This window comes from Podarcis raffonei, chromosome 6 (assembly GCF_027172205.1).
Source record: "Podarcis raffonei isolate rPodRaf1 chromosome 6, rPodRaf1.pri, whole genome shotgun sequence".
NCBI classification, from domain to species: Eukaryota; Metazoa; Chordata; class Lepidosauria; order Squamata; family Lacertidae; genus Podarcis; species Podarcis raffonei.
Genome location: NC_070607.1, coordinates 54,157,691 through 54,179,165, shown reverse-complemented (window position 1 = coordinate 54,179,165; position 21,475 = coordinate 54,157,691). Strand labels below are relative to the sequence as shown.

General features: G+C 45.4%; 1 protein-coding gene across 2 annotated transcripts in view; it reads right to left on the bottom strand.

Annotated features, from left to right (window-relative positions):
• Positions 1-21,475, bottom strand: part of ITPR3 (inositol 1,4,5-trisphosphate receptor type 3) — a 102,091-nt gene that overhangs the window by 10,734 nt on the left and 69,882 nt on the right. For both annotated transcript variants that reach the window (XM_053393007.1, XM_053393008.1), the window contains exons 30-49: positions 20,968-21,168; positions 19,519-19,770; positions 18,668-18,793; positions 17,303-17,428; positions 14,163-14,283; positions 13,651-13,835; positions 13,100-13,248; positions 12,205-12,313; positions 11,334-11,424; positions 10,452-10,621; positions 9,248-9,422; positions 8,160-8,344; positions 7,839-8,039; positions 7,532-7,642; positions 7,045-7,140; positions 5,755-5,856; positions 4,870-4,956; positions 2,844-2,954; positions 1,624-1,816; positions 90-215 (exon numbers count right to left, since the gene is read on the bottom strand). In XM_053393007.1, the coding sequence (XP_053248982.1) occupies positions 90-215; positions 1,624-1,816; positions 2,844-2,954; positions 4,870-4,956; positions 5,755-5,856; positions 7,045-7,140; positions 7,532-7,642; positions 7,839-8,039; positions 8,160-8,344; positions 9,248-9,422; positions 10,452-10,621; positions 11,334-11,424; positions 12,205-12,313; positions 13,100-13,248; positions 13,651-13,835; positions 14,163-14,283; positions 17,303-17,428; positions 18,668-18,793; positions 19,519-19,770; positions 20,968-21,168 (2,917 nt within the window). The remainder of the gene's footprint in view (positions 1-89; positions 216-1,623; positions 1,817-2,843; positions 2,955-4,869; positions 4,957-5,754; positions 5,857-7,044; positions 7,141-7,531; positions 7,643-7,838; positions 8,040-8,159; positions 8,345-9,247; positions 9,423-10,451; positions 10,622-11,333; positions 11,425-12,204; positions 12,314-13,099; positions 13,249-13,650; positions 13,836-14,162; positions 14,284-17,302; positions 17,429-18,667; positions 18,794-19,518; positions 19,771-20,967; positions 21,169-21,475) is intronic.

Genomic DNA, 21,475 nt, shown 5'->3' with positions numbered 1-21,475 from the left:
ACCAAGTGGGCAGAGTACCCCTGCAAAGGGATCCATGAATGCTGGCAATGGTTGTATAAAAATGAAAGTGAGCCTGACGGAACATATACCCATTGAGGATGCCTCGACATAAGGATAGAATAAAGCAATGATGATGTTTATGAAGACAGCCAGGTTGAAGGAAATGCTTCCCCAGAGGGTCATTCTGCGGGAGAACCAGTACATCAGTGGATTGCCTATGAGAAGAAAGAAAGGCAAAGCTGAGTATATCTTGTATGCTTTTGGAAAGTAGCACAGAGCTCTCCAAAGACCCAGCAATCTCAGTGCAATTATTTATAGAGCCAGGGATCAATGCTCTTGTTTCCCCAACCCAGTTGCAAACACTATCAATTGCCAGAAACTGGGACATAATTTTCAAATGATACCTCAATATTTGTGCTCACCACATTTCAGTGGACTGCAGCACATAAAACTGGTCCGGGATCATGTCCTCATTTCATTCTTTCTACCACTGTTTTCTGTAGAAAAACTCACTAAGATTTTGAATGCTAACACGTTAAGCAGGGAGGGTGAAACAGCAGCCCTCCATATCTTATTGGACTCCAACTCCCATCAGCCCCAGCCAGCATGGCCAATGGCAAGGATGATGGGAGTTACAGTCTGGGCAGCCACAGCTTAGCCACTGTTGATTTAAAGGGACATCCAGTCAGCTCTCTCAAAGTTATGAGAGGGGAATAGGGATGCTGCAGATGTGTCACCTACCCAGAAGCCTCCCTGACTGGTAGTCTCTGAGAATCCCCACACAGCAGCATTGGGATATGTCAATGTCCGTGCAGAGGCTGCCTCTACAGATTCAGCTCATCGTGGCCTTCATGACTACTATGGGGCTATCTCAGTTCATCACAGGCCCCAAACAAGTGGAAGGGCACACTCTTGAACTGGTCTTTGCTATAGAGCGAGTGGCTGCAGAGAGAGATTGCAATGAGCTCATTGTCCTGGGTAGATCATTCCTTGATGACACTTGGACTGGCAACAGTAATATCCTCCTGCAGGGGTGTGGAACTACTGAATATTAAACAGGCGCCATCTCTTGTCTTTTTGGCAACAGCTGAAGACCTTCCACTTTCAACAAGACATTTGCATTGAAATCTTTCCCAGTCTGCACCTGTACTGGAATTGTTTTCAATATTTCCTTTATTGTTTTACTACTTGTTGACTGCCCCTGGGTTGCTTTGGGAGGAAGGGCAAGATACAAATTTAAAGGAAAAAATAAAATAAGATGGTCTGCCCCAGAGAAATATAGAATTCAATGGATTATTGAATCATCTAGGGGGTTTCCTGATTGACGTGGTTGGCACTCCTGAAAAAGCTGTGGTCTCACTGTGAAACAGAAACGGCTATTGAAATGATCGCTCCAAAGCGCCCTCTCCAGGGCTATGGAGTCTGCATGGCCCCATGATTCTCTGGGGTGCTGCAGGGAATGAATTGGGTGCCACCTTCAGGACAGGGTCAGTGGAGCCCGGTGAACATCACTTGACTATCCACACTCCTCAACAGGTGCTTGCAGGGGCTTGAGCTGACATACAATTTGGCATTCTAAATTATTATCTGTACAAACAGCCTCCTGCCTTGTTCTAGTCTTACTGCGCAGTTTCTTCTGCCATTCCATCTCGTTGTGGAGGAAGGACGACTGCTCAAAGAAGTCACTGACTTTGCTGCCCTGGTCATCCTGCTCTGTTGTGGTGAACAGGCGGTATTTCGTCTCTTTGGTCACAAACTCGCAGATGCTGGGCACCGGGAAGATGATCTGCTCCATGCTGCGGTCCAGGCGCACAATCTGGGAGAAAACAGAGATTTGAGGAGTCTTTGGTTCATATCCTGGAAGGCACCTAGGTCTTTCTCCCACTTTATCCTGGTAGCTTAAGTATGGGTCAAAGCAGTTCAAAACCGTATGTATAAAATATACAGCTAAAACCAGTGCATCTGTATATGTGACAAGCACCCCCAGCAGCAAAACCCAGGAAATAAGCATCTGGGTTGGGGCACAATGTCTGCTAGAGTTGCAGCTAATCCAGGACGCTGCACCAGCAAACAGCATGGGCCAGTGCTTCAACACTGGCAGGCAAGAGTTAGCATCACCAGAAGCGGCATCATAAAGGTTTTTATATGGCTCAGGATAAGGTAGAGAAAGGACATGACTAGGTGGAATCTTGAGTGAGTCAACCACAGGGCATTTTTCAAAGAGATTTGCTAGTCACAAGGGAGGAGGCTACATTAGTGTATTCCGGCACGATTCCTTACATTCAAGCAGAACTAATGGGATGACAGCTGACAGGCATGAGCCTGAGCTCTTGAAAAATTGGTTACGCAACTTACAAGCTGCAAAAGCAGCAGCTCTGGTGGCTAATAGAGCCATCCTAAAGTTGAGGATGAGGAGAGAAATTCTGTAGAGGAGAAACCACCATTTCCTAAAGCCTACTGGCTCACACCAGCCAGAGCTGGAGGTTTTCTATTGTGTACTGCCTTCATTCAGCTTCCATGAAAAGTAGTTTTCCCACTATTGACACTAATGGAAGAGAAAACAATTATGCTAACTTCAGAACTGGTGTACATTTTTGCCATTTGTGAGGGCAAATCAGAGGAGGCCTTGGAATCACAGTATCCAAGACCCCCTCATAAGCCTCTTATGGATATTTCGGGGCAGGTCATCCACATGCTGTTAGATAATGAAATGCAGAACTGTATATTACACCGTTTAGGTCATCTGATACAGAAATCCGGATACCAGACATGACCCCAAAAAATTCTAATTACACGCAGATTTGAAAACGTGTAGACATAGCTATGAAAAAAGTCAACCCCACCTCTATCTGGGATGTGTGCTTCTCATAATACGCTAGTGGATCTTCCTCTTCCTCTTGGACAGGAGTTGTTGATTTCAGCATCTGGGTCAGCTGTTTGTTGTGCAGAATGAGCTGTGAGAAAGAGAAGGGGAAAATACTATACCCTCAGCTTGTAAAGGCCCGGGGGGGAATCTCCTTCAGCTATGTATTAGCAATACATTTCCTTGTATTTACTAGGTATGACAAGCTCTGGGGGGTGAGGGGAGCATATATAGTCAGGGTAGACAGGGCCTGCGCTTCCCCTGGGAGACAGCCATTCAATTCAGCACACTAATTAACAGCCAAAGACCACTAATCTGTAAATTACAAATCACTGCCCATAAATCCCCACACAGAAATTGAATTATAACTGGGTAATGATTGTGGTCTTGGACTGTGCGATGTGAGCAAACAAGCTCACAGCCAAGCAATCAATGTGGCTATCTCTGAAAAATAAAAGGAACATTGGTTGTACCACAGGGAAAACTCACCTGAACTGCTGTATAAAGAACTACCGGGAGGTGAGGGAAAGTGTGTCCAGAGACCACTATGCCCACAGGAAAGCAACACAAAGCTGTACAATCATCCAGTAGATTTCCTACTTTGGTGTATGGGGTTCTTTTTTCCTCTTCTGGTGTAAAAAGCTTTCCTCCCTGTTCTTGATCTGAAGGCCAAGAAGGCCCTTTCATTGTTCCATTCTGTGCCTCCGTGACCTATTGTGAACCCAGGGATGTGGGTGGCGCTGTGGTCTAAACCACTGAGCCTCTTGGGCTTGCCAATCAGAAGGTTGGCAATTTGAATCCTCATGATGGGGTGAGCTCCCGTTGCTCTGCCTCAGCTCCTGCCAACCTAGCAGTTTGAAAGCATAGCAGCGCAAGTAGATAAATAGGTACCACTACAGTGAGAAGGTAAACAGTGTTTCCATGCGCTCTGGTTTCCGTCACGGTGTTCCGTTGCGCTGGAAGCAGTTTAGTCATGCTGGCCACATGACCCAGAAAGCTGGACAAGTGCCAGCTCCCTCAGCCTGAAGCAAGATGAGCTCCGCACCCTATAGTCTCCTTTGACTGGACTTCAGGGGTCCTTCACCTTCTTCTTTTTTTACCTTTTATTGTTAAGCCATTGCCTATTCCTTCCTGTGCCCTCTGGCTAACCTGACTCTTAACCATGCACACTGGGTCATTCTGGGCAGCTAACAAATCCAACAGGGTCAAAGAGCAAAAACAAACAGTAAAATCAAACAGTAAAAACACCATATAAATCATAATATATACAACAAAAATAGCCACTAATATAAGGCATATGTCCACAAACCTGTTCTGATGTGTGTGCACCTCCACAACAGTAAGTAAAGTTTCTTAAGTAGAGCCAACTGCCATGCTCTAGCCATCCAGCCACTCAGTGATGTTTGAAGTTTGCCTGCAACCCACAGCTCTGCTTCATATCTGCTTCTCTTCCTCGACCACCTTTTCCCAAAGCCTCTGTCTCTTCTACCTATCTTTAAATTTCTGTTTTTTGGTCCACTGCCAACTCTGCTTCCTTCCCTTAGCCACATTGCCCTTGGGCCTGTACACAATTTTAATCCCTGAAAACTATTTGATTTCCCTCACAAACAGACTTTTTGCCAAAATGCTGATGTAGACAGCTTCACTACCTCTGCAGTTTAAAAAAAATAAATGCTTGTGAACATTCCATGGCATAAATGTTTCTCGATCACAGCCCTTGGTTTCACTAGCACAAAACATCTCAAAAGCATTACAACAGTGTTTTAATAAAATCCTTTATAAACTGACAAAGTAGCAGTGTCCTTAGTTAACATCCTTATGGATTTGGATTATTGAAGGCTTGTGTAGCTTCCCCATCTCCACATTTCACCTCATGGGAAAATGTAAACAGATGAAAAATTAAATTATGGGAAATAGCTGCAAAACTGTCCCTTACCAGGACTGACGCAATATGTCAGCAGTACTTCCTAAGCACCTTCCTGTTTCAATAGGGAGCATACACATACCATAGAAGAGATCCCTTCCTCCTCCTCCTCCTGAATTCGTTTCACAGGTTTTAAGAGATGCTGGAGCTGCTTGTTGTGCCGAGACAGCTGAAAACGTAAAGAAAACAAACACTGAATTGCCAGAGCCTAACAGCTGACTACAAAGTCATTTGTGGATAGGTGAAAGCTTGTTTGCTTTGAAGCCTAATGTCACTCAGTTACAATCATTTTTTAAAAAAAGCCTTTGCATCAGTGCATCCTTTCAGAATGCACATCACCAGTTCAACCAAAAGTAGGGCTTGTGCCATCATTTGGACAGGAACATTGGGATGCACCTTGCTGGCAGGGCTTTCCCACCAATGATGGAGCAACCTCCACAGCAAAGGTTAGGAGAGCCAAGCCGGGCTGGGTGGAAGGATACCTCCATCACATCTAAACTCCCTCTAGCGCAGCCGATTGGGTTTTTTAATTGCTCTGCCCATCAGTTGTACCATTGCTTCCTCCTCCCCATTTAAAGGTTTATATGGAGCTGTGGGATGAGAGTATGGTACACACACACAAAAACCAATGTACTTCCTTGATCTGGATTTGTGTGGAGAAAGAAGGAATAAAAACTGAAGGGTAAAGCAGATTTGGGCTTGAAGAGAGAACAAAACCCCAGATGTCTATTTCTTTCCGTTGGAAGTGTGTTGTATTGCATGCGGGTCAAGACTGCAGCTCCATCCACCTATCAACTGAGGCTGAAATCTTCCAATGTTGTGCTTGAGAAACTATTTTAATTGGTCTGGGGGGAGAATGTGGGAAGAGTAACCCTTTCTAATCCATCCTTCATCCTCAAGGGCACCAGTGCCTAGGAAAAGGGAAAGGAATCTTTATCAAGCAGTAAAGCATTCATACAAAGGATACCTGTAGGGCTAAAATGTAGATGTTGTGTCCAACTTCCCGAGGAGAAACATCAGAGTTCTCACACTCTTCTTCTTGAACATAGGCTTTCTTAATGACATCAACCTGTGAAATATTTCACACATAAGTCCTGGTCACTAAAGCAGGAATCTGCTACAGGCAAGGCTATAACAATAGCATAGTAAACAGGTAGGCTTGCCGTATGAGCAGAGAATCTGCTATTCTGTGAAGAATTTGGTATCCTGAGAATCACAGCTTTAATTTTTAATAACAAAACACACAGCCTTCCTGTTACTAGCACTTGTAGAGAAACAGACTAAAAATCTCAGAATCCAGAAGGGTTGAAAATAATGCCCTGAGTCTTTTTCCCTCCCACATAGCTGCCCCATCCTAGAGTCCACAAATTCCAACCCACCTCACCAACCCCTTATTCCATTCTAGTCTTTCCAAGCAGTATGGAAACCAAAGGACAGCAAGGCAAATGTTTGTCAACTGACCAGCTAGTGTGTCTCTATTTTGACCCTACTGTATTATGGTCTCTGGGCAAACCTCAGGCTTGTGAGCTGATGAAGACCCTTCCAGGCCTATTTACCGGGCGTGAGGGATCTCCCGAGGCCATGTCCACTCTCCTCAGGTCACTTCCCCTGTTCCCATGCCATGTCCCTCACAGACCCTGCTTCACACCCTCCTTGAGGGCTTTTGCCTGGCTGGAATGTGTTCTTGGAACTGGAACATAGTGTGCAGCTTATCGTGTTGGAAGATGGAGATAAGTGGGTACAGAAACCTTGGGCTTTTGCAGAGTCACGTCCATTCCTCTGCCTACTCCTTCCTCAAACTCTACCCACCATTGGCATGAGGCTTCCAGAATGTTGCCAGCAAGGAAATGCAGTCCTCAGGCTGAAAAATGTTCCGCACCCCTGCTATAATCTATTATTCTCCTGGTCCCTCTGCTGAAGTTGCCAAGGAGCAAGGTAGCTGGCATATTGTCTGAAGAGTGCTCAGAGATGGTACCCATCTAACAAGTGCAGACTGAGACCAGTTACTTAGGAGCAAATGGATTCCACGTACGTGAAGTAAAACAGGTTATATTTCTACAAGGCTCTGTCAAGAGGGAACTGCAAAGCTGATAAAGAGGAGGATGAGAAGCTGCTTAAAGGATGGATGTCCTATATCCCAATTGTGCTCCACACAATTCCAGGTCCCCTTTATTTCAATAAAGATTTGAAGAGCAACAGATCTCCCAAAAGCAGGAAAGACCACACAGAGCTATCCCAGCCCCCTCAACCTTCTTACCAATTCCTGAGGCCGGAGGCTGATGAGAATCCGCTCGGCATTCTCACTGTCATGCCTGCTCTCCATCAGGGCCAGCAAAAGCTTGGAGGCATTGTCCTAATAACAAACAAACAAAAGCTACTGCAGTAAAGATAGATGGTTTCAACACACCATGTATCCAGAGCGCACTCACTCTGCAGAGGACCAATCCTCCATCAAAGCTACAAGAGAAGTCAGGATTCCAAAGGGATGAGGGAGAGCAAGGAGGAACCAACACACACTATGATTGGGTGGGCAGTATTTGAGAGGCAGGAAGTGGAAGAAGCTTGGTGCATGCAAAACCCTGTTTTGGCGCAAAGGGCTAGAATGATCACATTCAAATATGTTCTAGTCTGACCATGAAATAATTGCATGCAGGAAGTCAACCCCCAACATGAAGCATCTCTTGCCATCCCATATCTCCCATCCCTCCCTGTCCCATCACCACATTTCCAGCCAAGCCATCTACCTTTAGCTGAAGAACCAAGTCCATTCGGTACTTGCAGAGGGGGCTGATGTCATTGAGGATCAGGGCTGTGATGATGTCTATGCCGTTTGACTCATGGGTCACAATGCAGCTCTGTGGATTAATACAAGGGAGTTACTCAACTGGCTCACAGCCGACTCCAAATCTCTGCTCCTATTCAAATGCTGAGACATAAAAATTGATGCTCTATCCAGCATCTCCATAACCTGAGTGTGTGAATCAAGCTGAATTCACGATTCCACTGGTTGATGAAGCAATACAATTTTATCCACAAGTCAGTTGGGGTTACCTGGTTCTCATGACAGGGTCCCTGGCAATATTCTGTCAGTGTCTCCAGAGTCTGGGTGATGAGGGCCACGTTGTATTCATTGATGTAGAGGCCCAACAAGCCCAGCCGTCCTGTGGTACTACCACACATAATATCCAGAAACTGCAGGGTTTCACACACCAGATTGTAGTTGGTTTTATTGTTCTGACAGCGGAGGAAGTTCTGTGAAATCAAGAGCAGAGTTTAAGAGGCATCTCAGTGGCGGGCAACTTTTCAACAGCAGACATCACTTGGATATGAGATATGCTGCAGAAGGGACCCATTTCAGTGCAGGGTGCCCACCTGGAGATCCCGGTTGTGATTCTCACACAGCAGCTGCAGGAAGCGAAGAATTGGCTCCATGATCAAGACGGACACACCCATTTCATTGCTTTGGTTTCTATCCCTTGCATCATGGCCAGTCCGGAGCCCTACACCCATTGGGTAACGGGACGGGGCGCTGGGCAGCATGAAAGATGTGACTCGTTCTGCAAGGAAATCAACACTTGATCACTGGCTTAGCATATGAGCTGTGGCAACCTGTCTGGAAGACCTAAAACCAATCTGTCTGACTCTTCAGAAAAAGGACCCCTAGCAGGCATCCCCCTTTGTTCCACTCAGCCTCTCCCTTCCTGACAGCATCACCCAGCAGCTCAAGTGATGTCCCATTTCTGACACTCTGGAAGACTCAGCTACTGAAGACTTTGTAATGTACTGACAGAAGGCTCACCCATTTGCTGTCCTGGAACATGGCTTCTACCAGGAAGCTGAGATACCATGTGGTTTAGGCTGGCAACAGTGACACACACCAAGGATCCCTGCCCCCAGTAATTAGGTGTTTCCCTAATATGGTTATTGCCAGTCTGGATGACAGACAGCCTTTCACCTAAGCTGGGTGTTTCCTGGAGCTTTAGTTTATTAAGGACCAGGTTAACCCTACACTTGCAGAATGCTGAGGGAGCTGGCTTAAAGATTGATGGAGATAAAAAATTAGCATCCATACTGTTTCTCAGTGCAAGGAACCTTTATTTTCCCATGGAGGGCTGCATTCCTTCAGGGGTAATCTATGGGGAAATGCTTGCTGGTGATGGGCAGGGCCAAAGTCAGCGTGTGGGGGAGTGGGGTAGAGCAAAAAGTGGTTGGGGCGCTTCTATCCCTCTGTCTCTCTCCTTGTCATCCACATGAAGTTGAGGGTTATATGTGACCCACAAGCCATGTACTCCTCTCTGCTGTCACAGATCCCACATTTTTCAAGAGGGAGTTACTATTTTTCATTTGGGAATCCAAGGGTTGAGAGAGATGTGGCCATTTTCAGAGATTCTTGCCAAGAGCATTTGTTGCTTTCCTAGACAAGCTCTGGGGAGCCCAGAATAAACTGGGTTTCCACATACCTTTGCTGGTATGGTCTGGGGAGTCTTTGTCCTCACGAGGTTTGTTGCCAATATCGCTCATGTTCACAGTCACTGTAGACTTGACTTCCTGCTGAGCTTTCTTCATCCGGTCATGCAGAACTTTAAAGAACTTTTCCGACTTCTTGTCACCCGTCATCAAGTTATAGAATGATTTCTTCAGAAAGGGTGGGAGGAACAGGGACAGTGGTTAGACACTTAGTCCTCCTTGCAGGCTTCACATAAACTTTTGGGAAGCCGTTGCAAAAGAGCAGGGTGTTGGATTAATGGGCCTTTGGCCTGATCCAGTGGGGCTCCTGTTAAGTTCTTATCCTGCTAGGACCGACCATTTCTTCCAAGGCCATCTGTATTGCGTTTAGCTATCACAAGGTCTTCTGACAGGCAGCTCAGGTTTCATATTACAATTGGGATCTGATGGTCACAACACAAAATTCCTATTCTGCAGATTTCCCGGCCTCTTAAGCGAGATGAGCGCGCAACCCTAGAGTCGGACACGACTGGCCCGTACGGGCAGGGGTACCTTTACCTTTACCTTAATGGTAAAATCAAATGTTGTCCCAAGGTGCTATTTTAAAGATGCCCAGTAGAGGGAGCAAAAGTTGTTTAAGAAAATCTATTACAGTTATACCTCTAGTTACGTACCGCTATGGTTACATAACTATCAGGTTACGAACGCGGCAAACCCGGAAGTGCTTACTTCTGGGTTCGCTGCACGCGCAGAAGCAATCTGCGCACTTCGTGCAAGTGCAGTAGCAGCGCTCTACTTACGGACTTATCAGGGTGTGAACAGCACCCCGAATGGATCGCGTTCATAAGTAGAGGTACCACTGTACTACAGTTAGGCATCTCAAGGGTACGATTTTAAAGAAATCTGGCTAGATGTCTTACAACTCATTCCTTCTTCCAATTATATAGTCAACCAACTGATGCAATATTATTTTTTTAAGGGTTAATTCCACCAAACATGTTTTGTGCTTGCTTGCTGGGGCACCCAAAGTCGTTGCCGCAGGATCACATTACACCATGGGACAGTCAAATTTGGTAGCTCTGTCCCTGCCACGGTTGAGATACGTACCCCACAGTCACAGTATGGCATTAGAAGGTAAACTGAATTCACACTAGGCAAAAAGTGAGCACTTGGGTAGTTATCTGAACTTAAGTGGAAGCTGTCGCAGCAGACACAAACCTGTATCTCTGTGTTGCCCCCGTCCAGCAGCCGTATGGCCAGGCGGATGCTTTCCTGAAAAATCTTCTCATTCTTGGTGTTCATGATGAGGTCAGACACCAGCTTGGTGGCCCCTTCTCTGTCCAGCCGGCACTGAATGGCAGCAATGACTGACCAATCCTGATCTTGGCCTGTAGGGAAAAAGAACATTAGGGGAAGAGGGAGATGGAGGCAGCCGAACAGCTTAAAAATCATAACTTAACAAATACAGGGAGGAAGGCTAATTCAATAGTTAATGTGTCACCCTCAGACATGGAAAAATACGGTGCTCCATTTAATTACTACCCTCGGGCGGTTTATGTGACTTTGGCCCAATCAAGCACAAAAAGATGCAAAAACCATTGATGCGATTAAACTGTATGAAGGGCTACATATCAGCTTAAGTAGCTGGTGATGGTGAATAATTTGTATTTGCAAATAGTATTTGCTACCTTGGCTCCTCTATCCATCAGTTTTCTCTCTGCTTGGCCAGGGATAATAAACAGCCCCCTGGTTCACAGTGATAGCTTTGAAGAGCGGAAGGTAAGGCCCAAGGCTCAGTGGTAGAGCACATCTCCTGCACATAGAAAGCCCCAGATCCAAGCTATGGCAGGGCTGAAACCATGAGAGGGCCACTGCTAATCTTTACCAGGAAACCCTGAGCTAGATAGACCAGGAGTCTGGTCCACAGTAAGCTGTATGCAACCAACATGTGCACCTTCAAGAACATCTGAAATGCCCATCCTATATCTGTGTCCTGCACATCTGAGTGGCAGAAGATGGATTTAAGGCACCCAGAGAAGGGATGGAGAGAAAATGACACAAGAATGAGGAAGATGAAAGCCAGAACTGCAGGCCACTTACCAGTTCCAGAAGGGTCAACAATCTCCCCTTTGGAGCCAGACCTCTTGGTTTGCAGATAATTAGACAAAAGCATTTTCCTCAATGTGTTGCCCTGGAATGAGAAAGAAGTGGGAGGAACTGCTCATCATGATCATCATTATCTTTTGTATTTCAAACCATCACACAAAGTTATCTGGGTGGTTTACAGTAAAAAAAAGGAGGGGAGAAAGGAAAGAAATATAAAACATAAAAGCACAAAGTCAAAATTAAACAAATATTTAAAATAAACAGAACAAACAACACCCTCCATGATTAAAAACATGGATTAAAAAACTGAGAGGCCCAATAACTGGTTTAGGAGGCTTAGGTAAATAGAAAGGTATCCACCTGGCACTCAGAAGTTAACAAAGATGATGCCAGGCAATCTCATTTGAAAAGCTGATCCATAACAGTGGTGCCACTACCAAAAAGGCCCCTTCCCTGAGAATTACTCCCTTACTTCATTTAGTGGAGGCACCTAGAGCAGCGCCTCCAAAGAGGATCCTAAGGTTCCAGTAGGTAAGTATGGAAGAAAGCTGACCACTGTAAGGAACAAGACTGCATAGACCTTTGGTTTGAGCCAGCAGAACTCCTCCTAAGTCTTTAATATGAATGATCCATTTCATTCAGGCTCTCAGTGAATGAGTTAAACTCTGTGAAAAAGCAGTGACTGGACAGTTTTTGTGTAGTTAAAAGATGCAGTGCCTTGTTATGAAGATGGGGGATCCTCTCAGAACATGGTAAAACAGGCCTGGCTCTTTGCCCAGAAAGCCTACCAGGGAAAACAGACTGAAAAAGTGAGTTTGCTGTGGAGGTACCTTATATGTGAGCCCAAACCTCCTCAGCCACTCACCCTCTCTCCATATTTGTTCCTCTTCATCAGCATCTGCTGCAGTGTCCTCAGGACCTTAATGCAAAGCTTCTCCTCACTTTCCATCAGGTCTTTGGTGTGCTGGACCAATCTAGCAACACAAGAAGAATTCCTCTTATTTCCACTACCAGTATGCACACCCACCCACAAGGAATGTTACAAAATACCAAGGACCCTATTCCTAACTAGACAAGTCCACAGGCCACATCATTCTTGCCAACCAAGTCTCAAAGCCTTTAATTCTTTCATGCCAGCCAGCACTTTTTATCTCCTCCTTCCAGGAGTAAAAAGTAAAATAGGTAAAGGACCTCTGGGCGGTTAAGTCCAGTCAAAAGTGACTGTGGCGTTGCGGCGCTCATCTTGCTTTCAGGCCGAGGGAGCCAGCATTTGTCCACAGACAGCTTTCTGGGTCATGTGGCCAGCATGACTAAACTGCTTCTGGTGCAACGGAACACCGTGATGGAAACCAGAGCGCACGGAAACACCATTTACTTTCCTGCCACAGCAGGACCTTATTTATCTACTTGCACTGGCATGCTTTTGAATTGCTAGGTTGGCAGGAGCTGGGACAGAGCAACGGGAGCTCATTCCGTTGCGGGGATTCGAACCACCTACCTTCCAATCAGCAAGCCCAAGAGGCTCAGTGGTTTAGACCACAGCGCCGCCCACTCCCAGGAGTAGCCGGCAGGGCAGGGCAGTATTGCAGACCTGGCTTCTCAGCAGCAACAGCATCACCAAGATGGCAGTACCAAGATGGGGGGGCAGCAGGGAGGTTGAGGCAGTGTAAAAGCCCCACTCACGTGCTACCCTAACCACAGTGTCACCACCAACCTGTCCCAGATCACTCTCCAGAATCTGTCTTCCAAGATCCACTTACTTGGAAAGGAAACCGCCACTTTCGCAACGCTGGTAGGCTTCCGTGCCTTCCATGAAAAGCAGTTCTGGGCGGTGCAAGACGTCCACCAGGACTGAAAGTTCAGCTTCTACCAGGGGCTGCAAGCGCTCCTCCAAGGAATTGATGATGTCCTGGAAAAGCACAGTGTCGTCAGGGCAAAGCTAGATGCAGCTAGATGAGATTATGCTGCAGCAGCGTGACATTTGTTACTGAGCACAGAATTCAGCATCCTGAATATCTTGGCTTTCGTAGAAAAAGGAAGATGCAAATTTCATAGAAAAGGAAGATGCAAATTTCTAGTTCTGAAGCCTGCAAAGAGAAACCTGAAAACCAGCCAGAGAGTAGGATATCAAGTCTACGAAAGATCAGAGCTGCCATTTATGGTGGCTTCAGAAAGGCTGTCACCTTTTGGGCACACAGAATTGGGAGTTTCCTCAGAGTGGCGTTCAGATTTTTATTTCTGACAGAAGCCCTTCCTTGGGGAGAAGCACACCCTGGATACCTTCCAAACAAGACCTCTTCTCAGTCCCTACCTGCAGCTTCTCAATGATGTTTTTATAGTCCCACTGGTTGGTTGTTGCCGAGACCCGAGGGAAAGTGCGTGAGGCTGTCTTGTAGTTGGCGGCATTCCTCTGTGCATTGCTGATGGAGGCACTGTTCAGCAGGGAGCTGACATGGGCATCAAGGTCCATGGGTAACGCAATGGAGCGGCTCTTGGCTGAAAGGAGAGGAGGCTTACAAACAAGGAAGGCGCCTCAAGGTACACCCAAGGAACCTGGGTGATATCCCACAGCCCTGGTTCTGGCAGATCACCCATGCCAAGCCTTCTGTGAAGAACTAGTAGACCCCATGTTGGAGACCACAGCTGGCCACCTCTGGTAGGAATTTCAGCCATGCAAAATCTCAGGTGCCTAAATAACTGCAAGGAGAGAAGGTCTGTAGTCCAGCCAAACTAGAGGACTCAAGGATGTAGGTCTGATGGCTTTTCCTCATGTTGACCACAGGGGACAAAGCCCAGACAGTCCCCCTGACTCCCCTGACTTACCAACCATAGCCAGCGTGCGTATGCAAGCTTCCACTGAGCCCTTGTGTTGCTGCTGCAGCCAAGGACACTCCAAGAGCCTCATGGTAGACTGGAGGAGCTGCACCACAATAGTCTGGTGGGTCTGCAAGAGAGGGGAGGCATTTAGGGGGACTGTTTCAGCACATTGCTTACACTGCTGTATCAGCTTCTATTTGGATACAATGAGACAAGGGGACCATGAGATCAGACTATAGGTGATCCATAGATCCTGGAGTTTTTAAAAGAATGTAACAGCAGCTGGGGAGGCCTGAACAGGATCAGGGCTGTGGTACTAGGGAAGGGTTAACCCTTTCCCTCCATACCATTTTCCCAAATCAAAATTGCAAAGTAGCAGTTTAACTCACAGAGGGAAACATAAAAAGTATATTTTCCCCACGAAGCTAGCAGCAGCAGGTGGGGGATGCACAAATTGGATTAGGGAAAAGGTCAGGTGAAAAGGGAAATAAATTAATAATAATAATAATAATAATAATAATAATAATAATAATAATAATAACAACAACAACAACACCGATAGAGAGAGAAAAGTTCCAAAATGAAACAGGCCTGACTGTGGTTAAGAAAGTGAAATATTTGGGGATTAATATGACAGCTAAAAATGGGAATTTGTTCAAAGATAATTATGAAAAATGTTGGGCTGAAGTGAAAAAAGATTTAGAAATTTGGTCAAATTTGAAGCTTTCCTTGTTGGGTCAAATTGCAGCTATAAAGATGAATGTATTGCCTAAAATGTTGTTTTTGTTTCAAACTTTGCAAATTTTGGACAAGATGGATTGTTTCAAGAAGTGGCACAAAGACATTTCTAAATTTGTCTGGCAGGGCAAGAAGCCTAGAATAAAATTTAAGATATTAACTGATGCAAAGGAAAGAGGTGGATTTGCCCTGCCAGACTTTAAACTCTACTATGAATCAGCAGCATTTTGCTGGCTGAAAGACTGGCTGCTTCTTGAGAACACAGACATTTTGGATCTTGAAGGTTTTAACAATGTTTTTGGGTGGCATGCATATTTGTGGTACGACAAGGTGAAAGCACATAAAGCTTTTAAAAATCATAGTCAGGAGAGCACTGTTTAATGTTTGGACTAGATATAAAGATCTATTGGAAAATAAAACTCCAAGGTGGTTGTCACCAATGGAGGCTAAGGCTCAGAGAAAACTTAACATGGAGGCCAAATGGCCAAAATATTGGGAAATTTTGGAACAAGAAGGGGACAGACTGAAGTTGCAGAGTTTTGAGAAATTGAAAGATAAAGTGCGAGATTGGCTTCATTATTATCAGATAATGGAGGTTTACAATTTGGATAAGAAAGTTGGTTTCCAGGTGGAAAAATCTAAATTGGAAATAGAATTGCTAGAATCCAAAACTAAGACTTTGTCAAAAATGTATAACTTGCTGCTGAAATGGAATACTCAGGATGAGACGGTTAAATCTGTAATGATTAAATGGGCACAAGACGTTGGACATAATATCTTGTTTGCTGACTGGGAACAGTTGTGGACCACCGGGATTAAATTCACGGCATGTAATGCCTTAAGAGAGAATATTATGAAAATGATATACAGGTGGTACATGACCCCAGTCAAGCTTGCAAAAATCTATCATTTGCCTGACAATAAATGTTGGAAATGTAAGGAAAATGAAGGTACATTCTTTCACCTTTGGTGGACGTGTCCCAGGATTAAGGCGTTCTGGGAAATGATATATAATGAATTGAAAAAGGTATTTAAATATACCTTCTTGAAGAAACCAGAGGCCTTTCTCTTGGGCATGGGCGGCCAAGTGGTGCCAAAGAAGGACAGAACTTTTTTTATGTATGCTACAACAGCAGCAAGAATACTCATCGCAAAGTATTGGAAGACGCAAGATCTACCCACTCTGGAAGAATGGCAGATGAAATTGATTGACTGTATGGGACTGGCAGAATTGACGAGCAGAATCCGTGACCAGGGAGAAGAGTCGGCTGAAGAAGATTGGAAAAAATTCAAGGACTATTTACAGAAATATTGTAAAATTTAAGAAAGTTAGATGGTGCTGGATTGAAATTGAGAGGTTTCTAGCTGTAATGATATATAAGAACATAGATGGGGGGGAAAAGGGTTTGAAAAATAAGGTAATGTTACAAGCTGTAATGCTTTAAATGAAGGATTTGCTGAACAAATAACCTTAATTGGGATACAAGAAGGAGAAGTATGAGGAGGTCTGAGAAATTTGTTATTTAAAAGTATGGTTTATGAATTTTATGCTTTTGTTTAATGTTTCTGTTTTTGTTTGTTTGTTTAAAAAATTGGAAAATTTAATAAATATTCTTTAATAATAATAATAATAATAATAATAATAATAATAATAATAATAATAATAAATTTATACCCCACCCATCTGGCTGGGTTTCCCCAGCCACTCTGGGCAGCTCCCAACAGAATATTAAAAACACGATAAAACATCAAACATTAAAAACTTCCCTAAACAGGGCTGCCTTCAAATGTCTTCTAAAAGTCATATAGTTGTATATTTCCTTGACATCTGATGGGAGGGCGTTCCACAGGGTGGGCGCCACTACCGGCCCTCCACAGACCTGATCTGATTTTGCTGTATTTACATTTAAAAAACTAATCAAGGTACCCAATCATGGATCTCCCACTGACTCGTCTAGTTACCCTTAGAACAGCAGCTTATCAAATCAACCTCTTACAGTGGTTTTGTTTTTCGATTCTAAACTTGAGTTGAGGATCCACTCAATTGCTGATTGCTATCCTGATTCAACTGGGAGTGAAAGAAAGAATGATAATATAAAGTGTGCAAACTGAATCCTAATTTTTAGCTATGGAGAATATTCTACTTCTGCTTCAGCAGGTGACACTGAGCTTCTCAAATACCTTTTTAGCTGACAAAGTATAGGCCAAGCCAAGTGGCATTCACCTTATGAATGCATCTGTCCCTCAGAAGAGAAGGGAAAGGCATGCTACAGCTGGCCTATGTAGACACAGAATTATACTGCAAATCTTGTTCCTTAGAAATACTGGGACCAGTGACATCCTTCCCAGTTCACAATTATGGTCTTACGCTGGAACGGATTTGAGAACCTGAAGCTACCCATTTGTACCTGTAGTGAGGTGCTGTTCTCAGAGAAAGGAGAGCTGAAAAAAGCATGGATTGTGTCCAGCACCACAGTGAGTACATACTTCTCCAAAGAGGGATCAGCCAGGCGCTTCTCACGCTTCTTGCACACCTGTGAAGATGGAGATGAAAAACAGTACTTCACTTTTCAAAGCACTCCTTCAACATTATCTTAGCAATCCTAACTACAGCCCTATAAGGTAGGTTGATATTATTATCATCCTCCCATTGCAGATAAGAGGCTGTGGCTGAGTGGCCTCCTTCAGGCCACCTAATGAGTTTGTGGCTGAGACAAGTTCTCAGTTTGAGACTCCTCAGCTCATGCTTTTAGTGCCACCATTCCACCAGAACTGTTGAGGCAGTGGATTGTAGCTCATGGGACCAGAAAACAGAGCATGGAGATAATATTTCCAGAGTCCAGGTGGCATCTGTGAGTCAGAAGACTGGCATCTCCTTCCCTAACCCCAAAGTCAGGGAACTGTGCAAAGTTTGCCTCTACCATGAATTACCAGTAAGGTCCTGGCTTGGGAGTTCCTAGCCTTGGGGCATACTGCCAAGCAGGAACAAATGTGCATTGCCTACAGTCATAATGGCACAGTATAATTTGAGGAAGCAATTTCTCGTCAGACGAAACACAAGGACAATAAAACAGCGTCCTGCTTGGAGGACGGCATACCAGCTCCAGCACACTGAACAGTAATGAAGAGCCAAGACCATCTAGCTCAGCATTCTACCTTCCAGCTGGCCACATGCCAAAGGGAAGTTCACAAGCAGGGCATATCAGGGATATCTATTCCCTCCTGACAGCCTCCGGCATTTGGTAGCCAGAGGTTTACCATCTTCAAACTCTGAAGTCATGCTGGCTATTACAGCTAATCCATTTGCAACTAAGCACAAAGAAAATACAGAGCACTGTTTTGTTTTACAGCGCCCCAAATGAAAACTGTAATCAAAAACACACTGGGTTCCATAAATTATATTTAGTGCTCCTCTGAGGTTCTTTCTGCTCATTCTTGCATTAATGCCACCCTGCCTTTTCATCATGGCTAAGCGCCACTAATAGACCCATCCGTCACATGTGGTCACTAAATCCCATTGTTTTTGTTTTAATAAAACAGCTATTTTTGCTAATGGCCAACAAAGCACCTTCAGCAATGAATTCTACAGATGGATGAGGTGTTGTGTGACACTTCCTCCTTCCGCCAATTCTTCAGCTAACTAGCTGTTCATATAACTGCCGTCAGCGAAACATCAGGCTTATGCTATGAGCAAAAGGACTTCCTTTTCACAAAGGGCACCTCTCTCCCTAGTCCCATTATCCCAGCCACGCTATTTAGGTACCAACACTTGCCCTGGCCATGTCAAGAGTGAAGTTCTCAAACAGCGTCCAGATGTGGTTGCTAGTGTAGATCTCCTTCATCTCCACCTCTGTGTCCACATAGCAATGGTTGACAAAGTTGACGTAAGCAATCTTCACCTGAAAGAAAAGGGATGGGTCAGAAGCCCCTGCCTAGAGTGGGATGAGAAGAGGCAAGGCAAGAAACCTCCACACTTATCCCTTCAGACTTCATAGGAGCATCTTTGTTTATATTGGTACCCCCAATACTTCTCTGAACCCCCATCCACATCTGTACAAGAACACGGAAAAGGGGGATTTGAGCCAAAAAAGGGGGGCTACTTCAGCATCTAAACACTCTGCTGCAAAGAGCAAAGGGTGCCCAAGATGCATTCTTACAACTCCATGATGAAGATTAGACTTCCTGATGGCCAAATGAAGCTTCCATAATCAGAGGAATTATGCCACTGCATAGCAGTTACTGGAGACCAATAGCAAGAGACAAATATTGCCTTCATGCTCTGATTGCTGGCTCCCCAGAGGCAACTGGCTGGCCAGTAGGAAGCAAGACGCTGGTTTGATGGACCCCTGACTTGATCCAGAAGGATGCTGCTTATTCTTACAGTGACTGGCTATACGGTCGCCCAGTGGGTAACATGGCCAAGCAGGGAATGGTTCATTCCTGACACTATCCACCACATCACACTGGGGAATAACCATCTCACATGCATTTGAAAAGCAGATTTTCCTTTGTTTGGAATCGTGACTCTCCCTAGAAGGGCAGCAACCTGGAATACAGGAACAACCACAAAGCCACAGCCTTTCAGCACCTGCACCTCAAGCAGCTGCCCACATCCTGCCCTCACCTCCGTGATGCAGTCTTCGTGAGTGACCACTCGCACCACGTCCTCCAAGGGGAGGAGAGAGGTGCACTTGATTTCTGTGTAGACGTTTTTGCCTTCAGCACAGGCTGCCAGCAGATCCACCAGGGAGATGTGGTACATGAGGGGGCTGTTCTCCTCTACTCCGTCCCGGGCTGCTGTCATCATCTCCAACATGTTGGCTAGGGAGGCCTTATCATTGTAAAACACCACCACGTCATCCCCAGCATTGGTCAGCTGTGGGAAAAGGACAAGGAGGCTAAGCAACACAGCCCAGAAACAAAAGTGGCTAATCTGTGGTTCTCTAGGTGTTGCAGGACTTCAACTCCCAACACCCCTGAACATTGATTGGCCGTGATGATTGGGAGCAATGGAGGCTGAAGCCCACAGGTTCCTCATCCCTGCTCCAAAAGGTTGGCAAACATCTGCAAAAAAAATAGTACTTTTGAGCCCCTCTCCATCCCCACTGCACCTGTATATAGGCTGTGGTAGAGCTAAAGAGGAATGCCTCATCCAAAAGAGAATATAATTCTAAGGACCTGAGATACAATGAGAGGATGGCAATTTTACAGCACAGTAGTCACTGTGATTGCATCTCCTGGAAGGGAAAGTCCCTCTTCCTCATTGCTTATACACTAAGTGTTCTGTTTTTCTCTCTCGTATAATTTCACAATCAGTCTGAAAAATGAAGCCCAAGCTGGAAAGCTCATAGTCTCAGGCTCAATAGGGATCAAGCCATATACTTGGATCTGAGAGGTGCCTGAGAGGTAGGGGCAGCACTATAGCTAGAGGTGGAGCTCAAGATCCTGGGCCCCCAAATGATCACCCAGAAAGCAGTAGGTGATGGTGGCAGCTAAACAGTCCCTGCATCAGCACTTGGGCTGCACAAGCAAACATGCAACCCACCAAGGCTGATGCTGGCATTGATGCTGGTCGTCACAGCGTCTTCCTTACTTCTTTTTTAAAAAGCCGTTATAGTCAGACAGCAGCTATTCAGGCCTGTGCATTGTTACGGATGCTGATGTTGTTGTTATTACCTTCCTACCACAAAATGGCACTTCTTCCCTTCCCCCCAAGCCAAGTCAGGTTTTTCCCTTCTATGAGATTGTAACTGCATGTGCCACAGGCCTGGCACTCCATTAACCCAGCCAGAAACATGCAGCTTGACACTTTCCCCCTCAAATTACAGGAGAACTGCAGGCAGGCGATTCAGTTAGGGACTGAAGGAAGCCTACACTTGAGGCTGCCTGATTTACCCTACCAGCTTTAAACCCCAATTTCCTTACTGCTAGAACAGGACTTCCCATCAGCATCTTGTGTCATGATCTGTACCTCACCTCCTCCCTCGTTTTGCTCAGCAAGAGAGGGAGGGAGGGAGGGAGGGAGGGAGGGAGAGAGAGAGAGAGAGAGAGAGAGAGAGATATGGAGCCTCACCTCAGTCATGATCATGTCCTGGCACTTCTTGATGTACTTGCCCTCAGCCTTGATGATGGTGTGCAGGAAGTCCAGGTACTGCACGTGGCGTCCGTGTGTGGCCAGGCAGTGGATGAAGTGCTGCAGCACCGTCTCGTTGATCTCGGAACACAGCTGATAGTTGTTCAGGAAGATGTGCTGCATTGTCTCTGCTTCCAGAAGCTGGCAAAAAGAAGAAGGAAAGGTGAGGCTCAGGAGGCACGGCAGGTGTCACTCATACCTATATCTGGCCTTGATCGTTGGCTTCTTGGAACACCTTCCAGTCTATTTCTTTCTTCTGTCTGCTCAGTGTCAGATTAGGACTGGGAAGACCGAAGCTCCTATCCTCATTAAGCCTTCTGAGGGACGTTAGGACAGTGACAGCCTCAGGCTAACTTACCTCACAGGGTTAAAAACAGGGGAGGGGTAGAGAACCATGTAACCCACCTTGAGCTCCTTGGAGTAAAGAAATAGCATAAAATAAACAAGA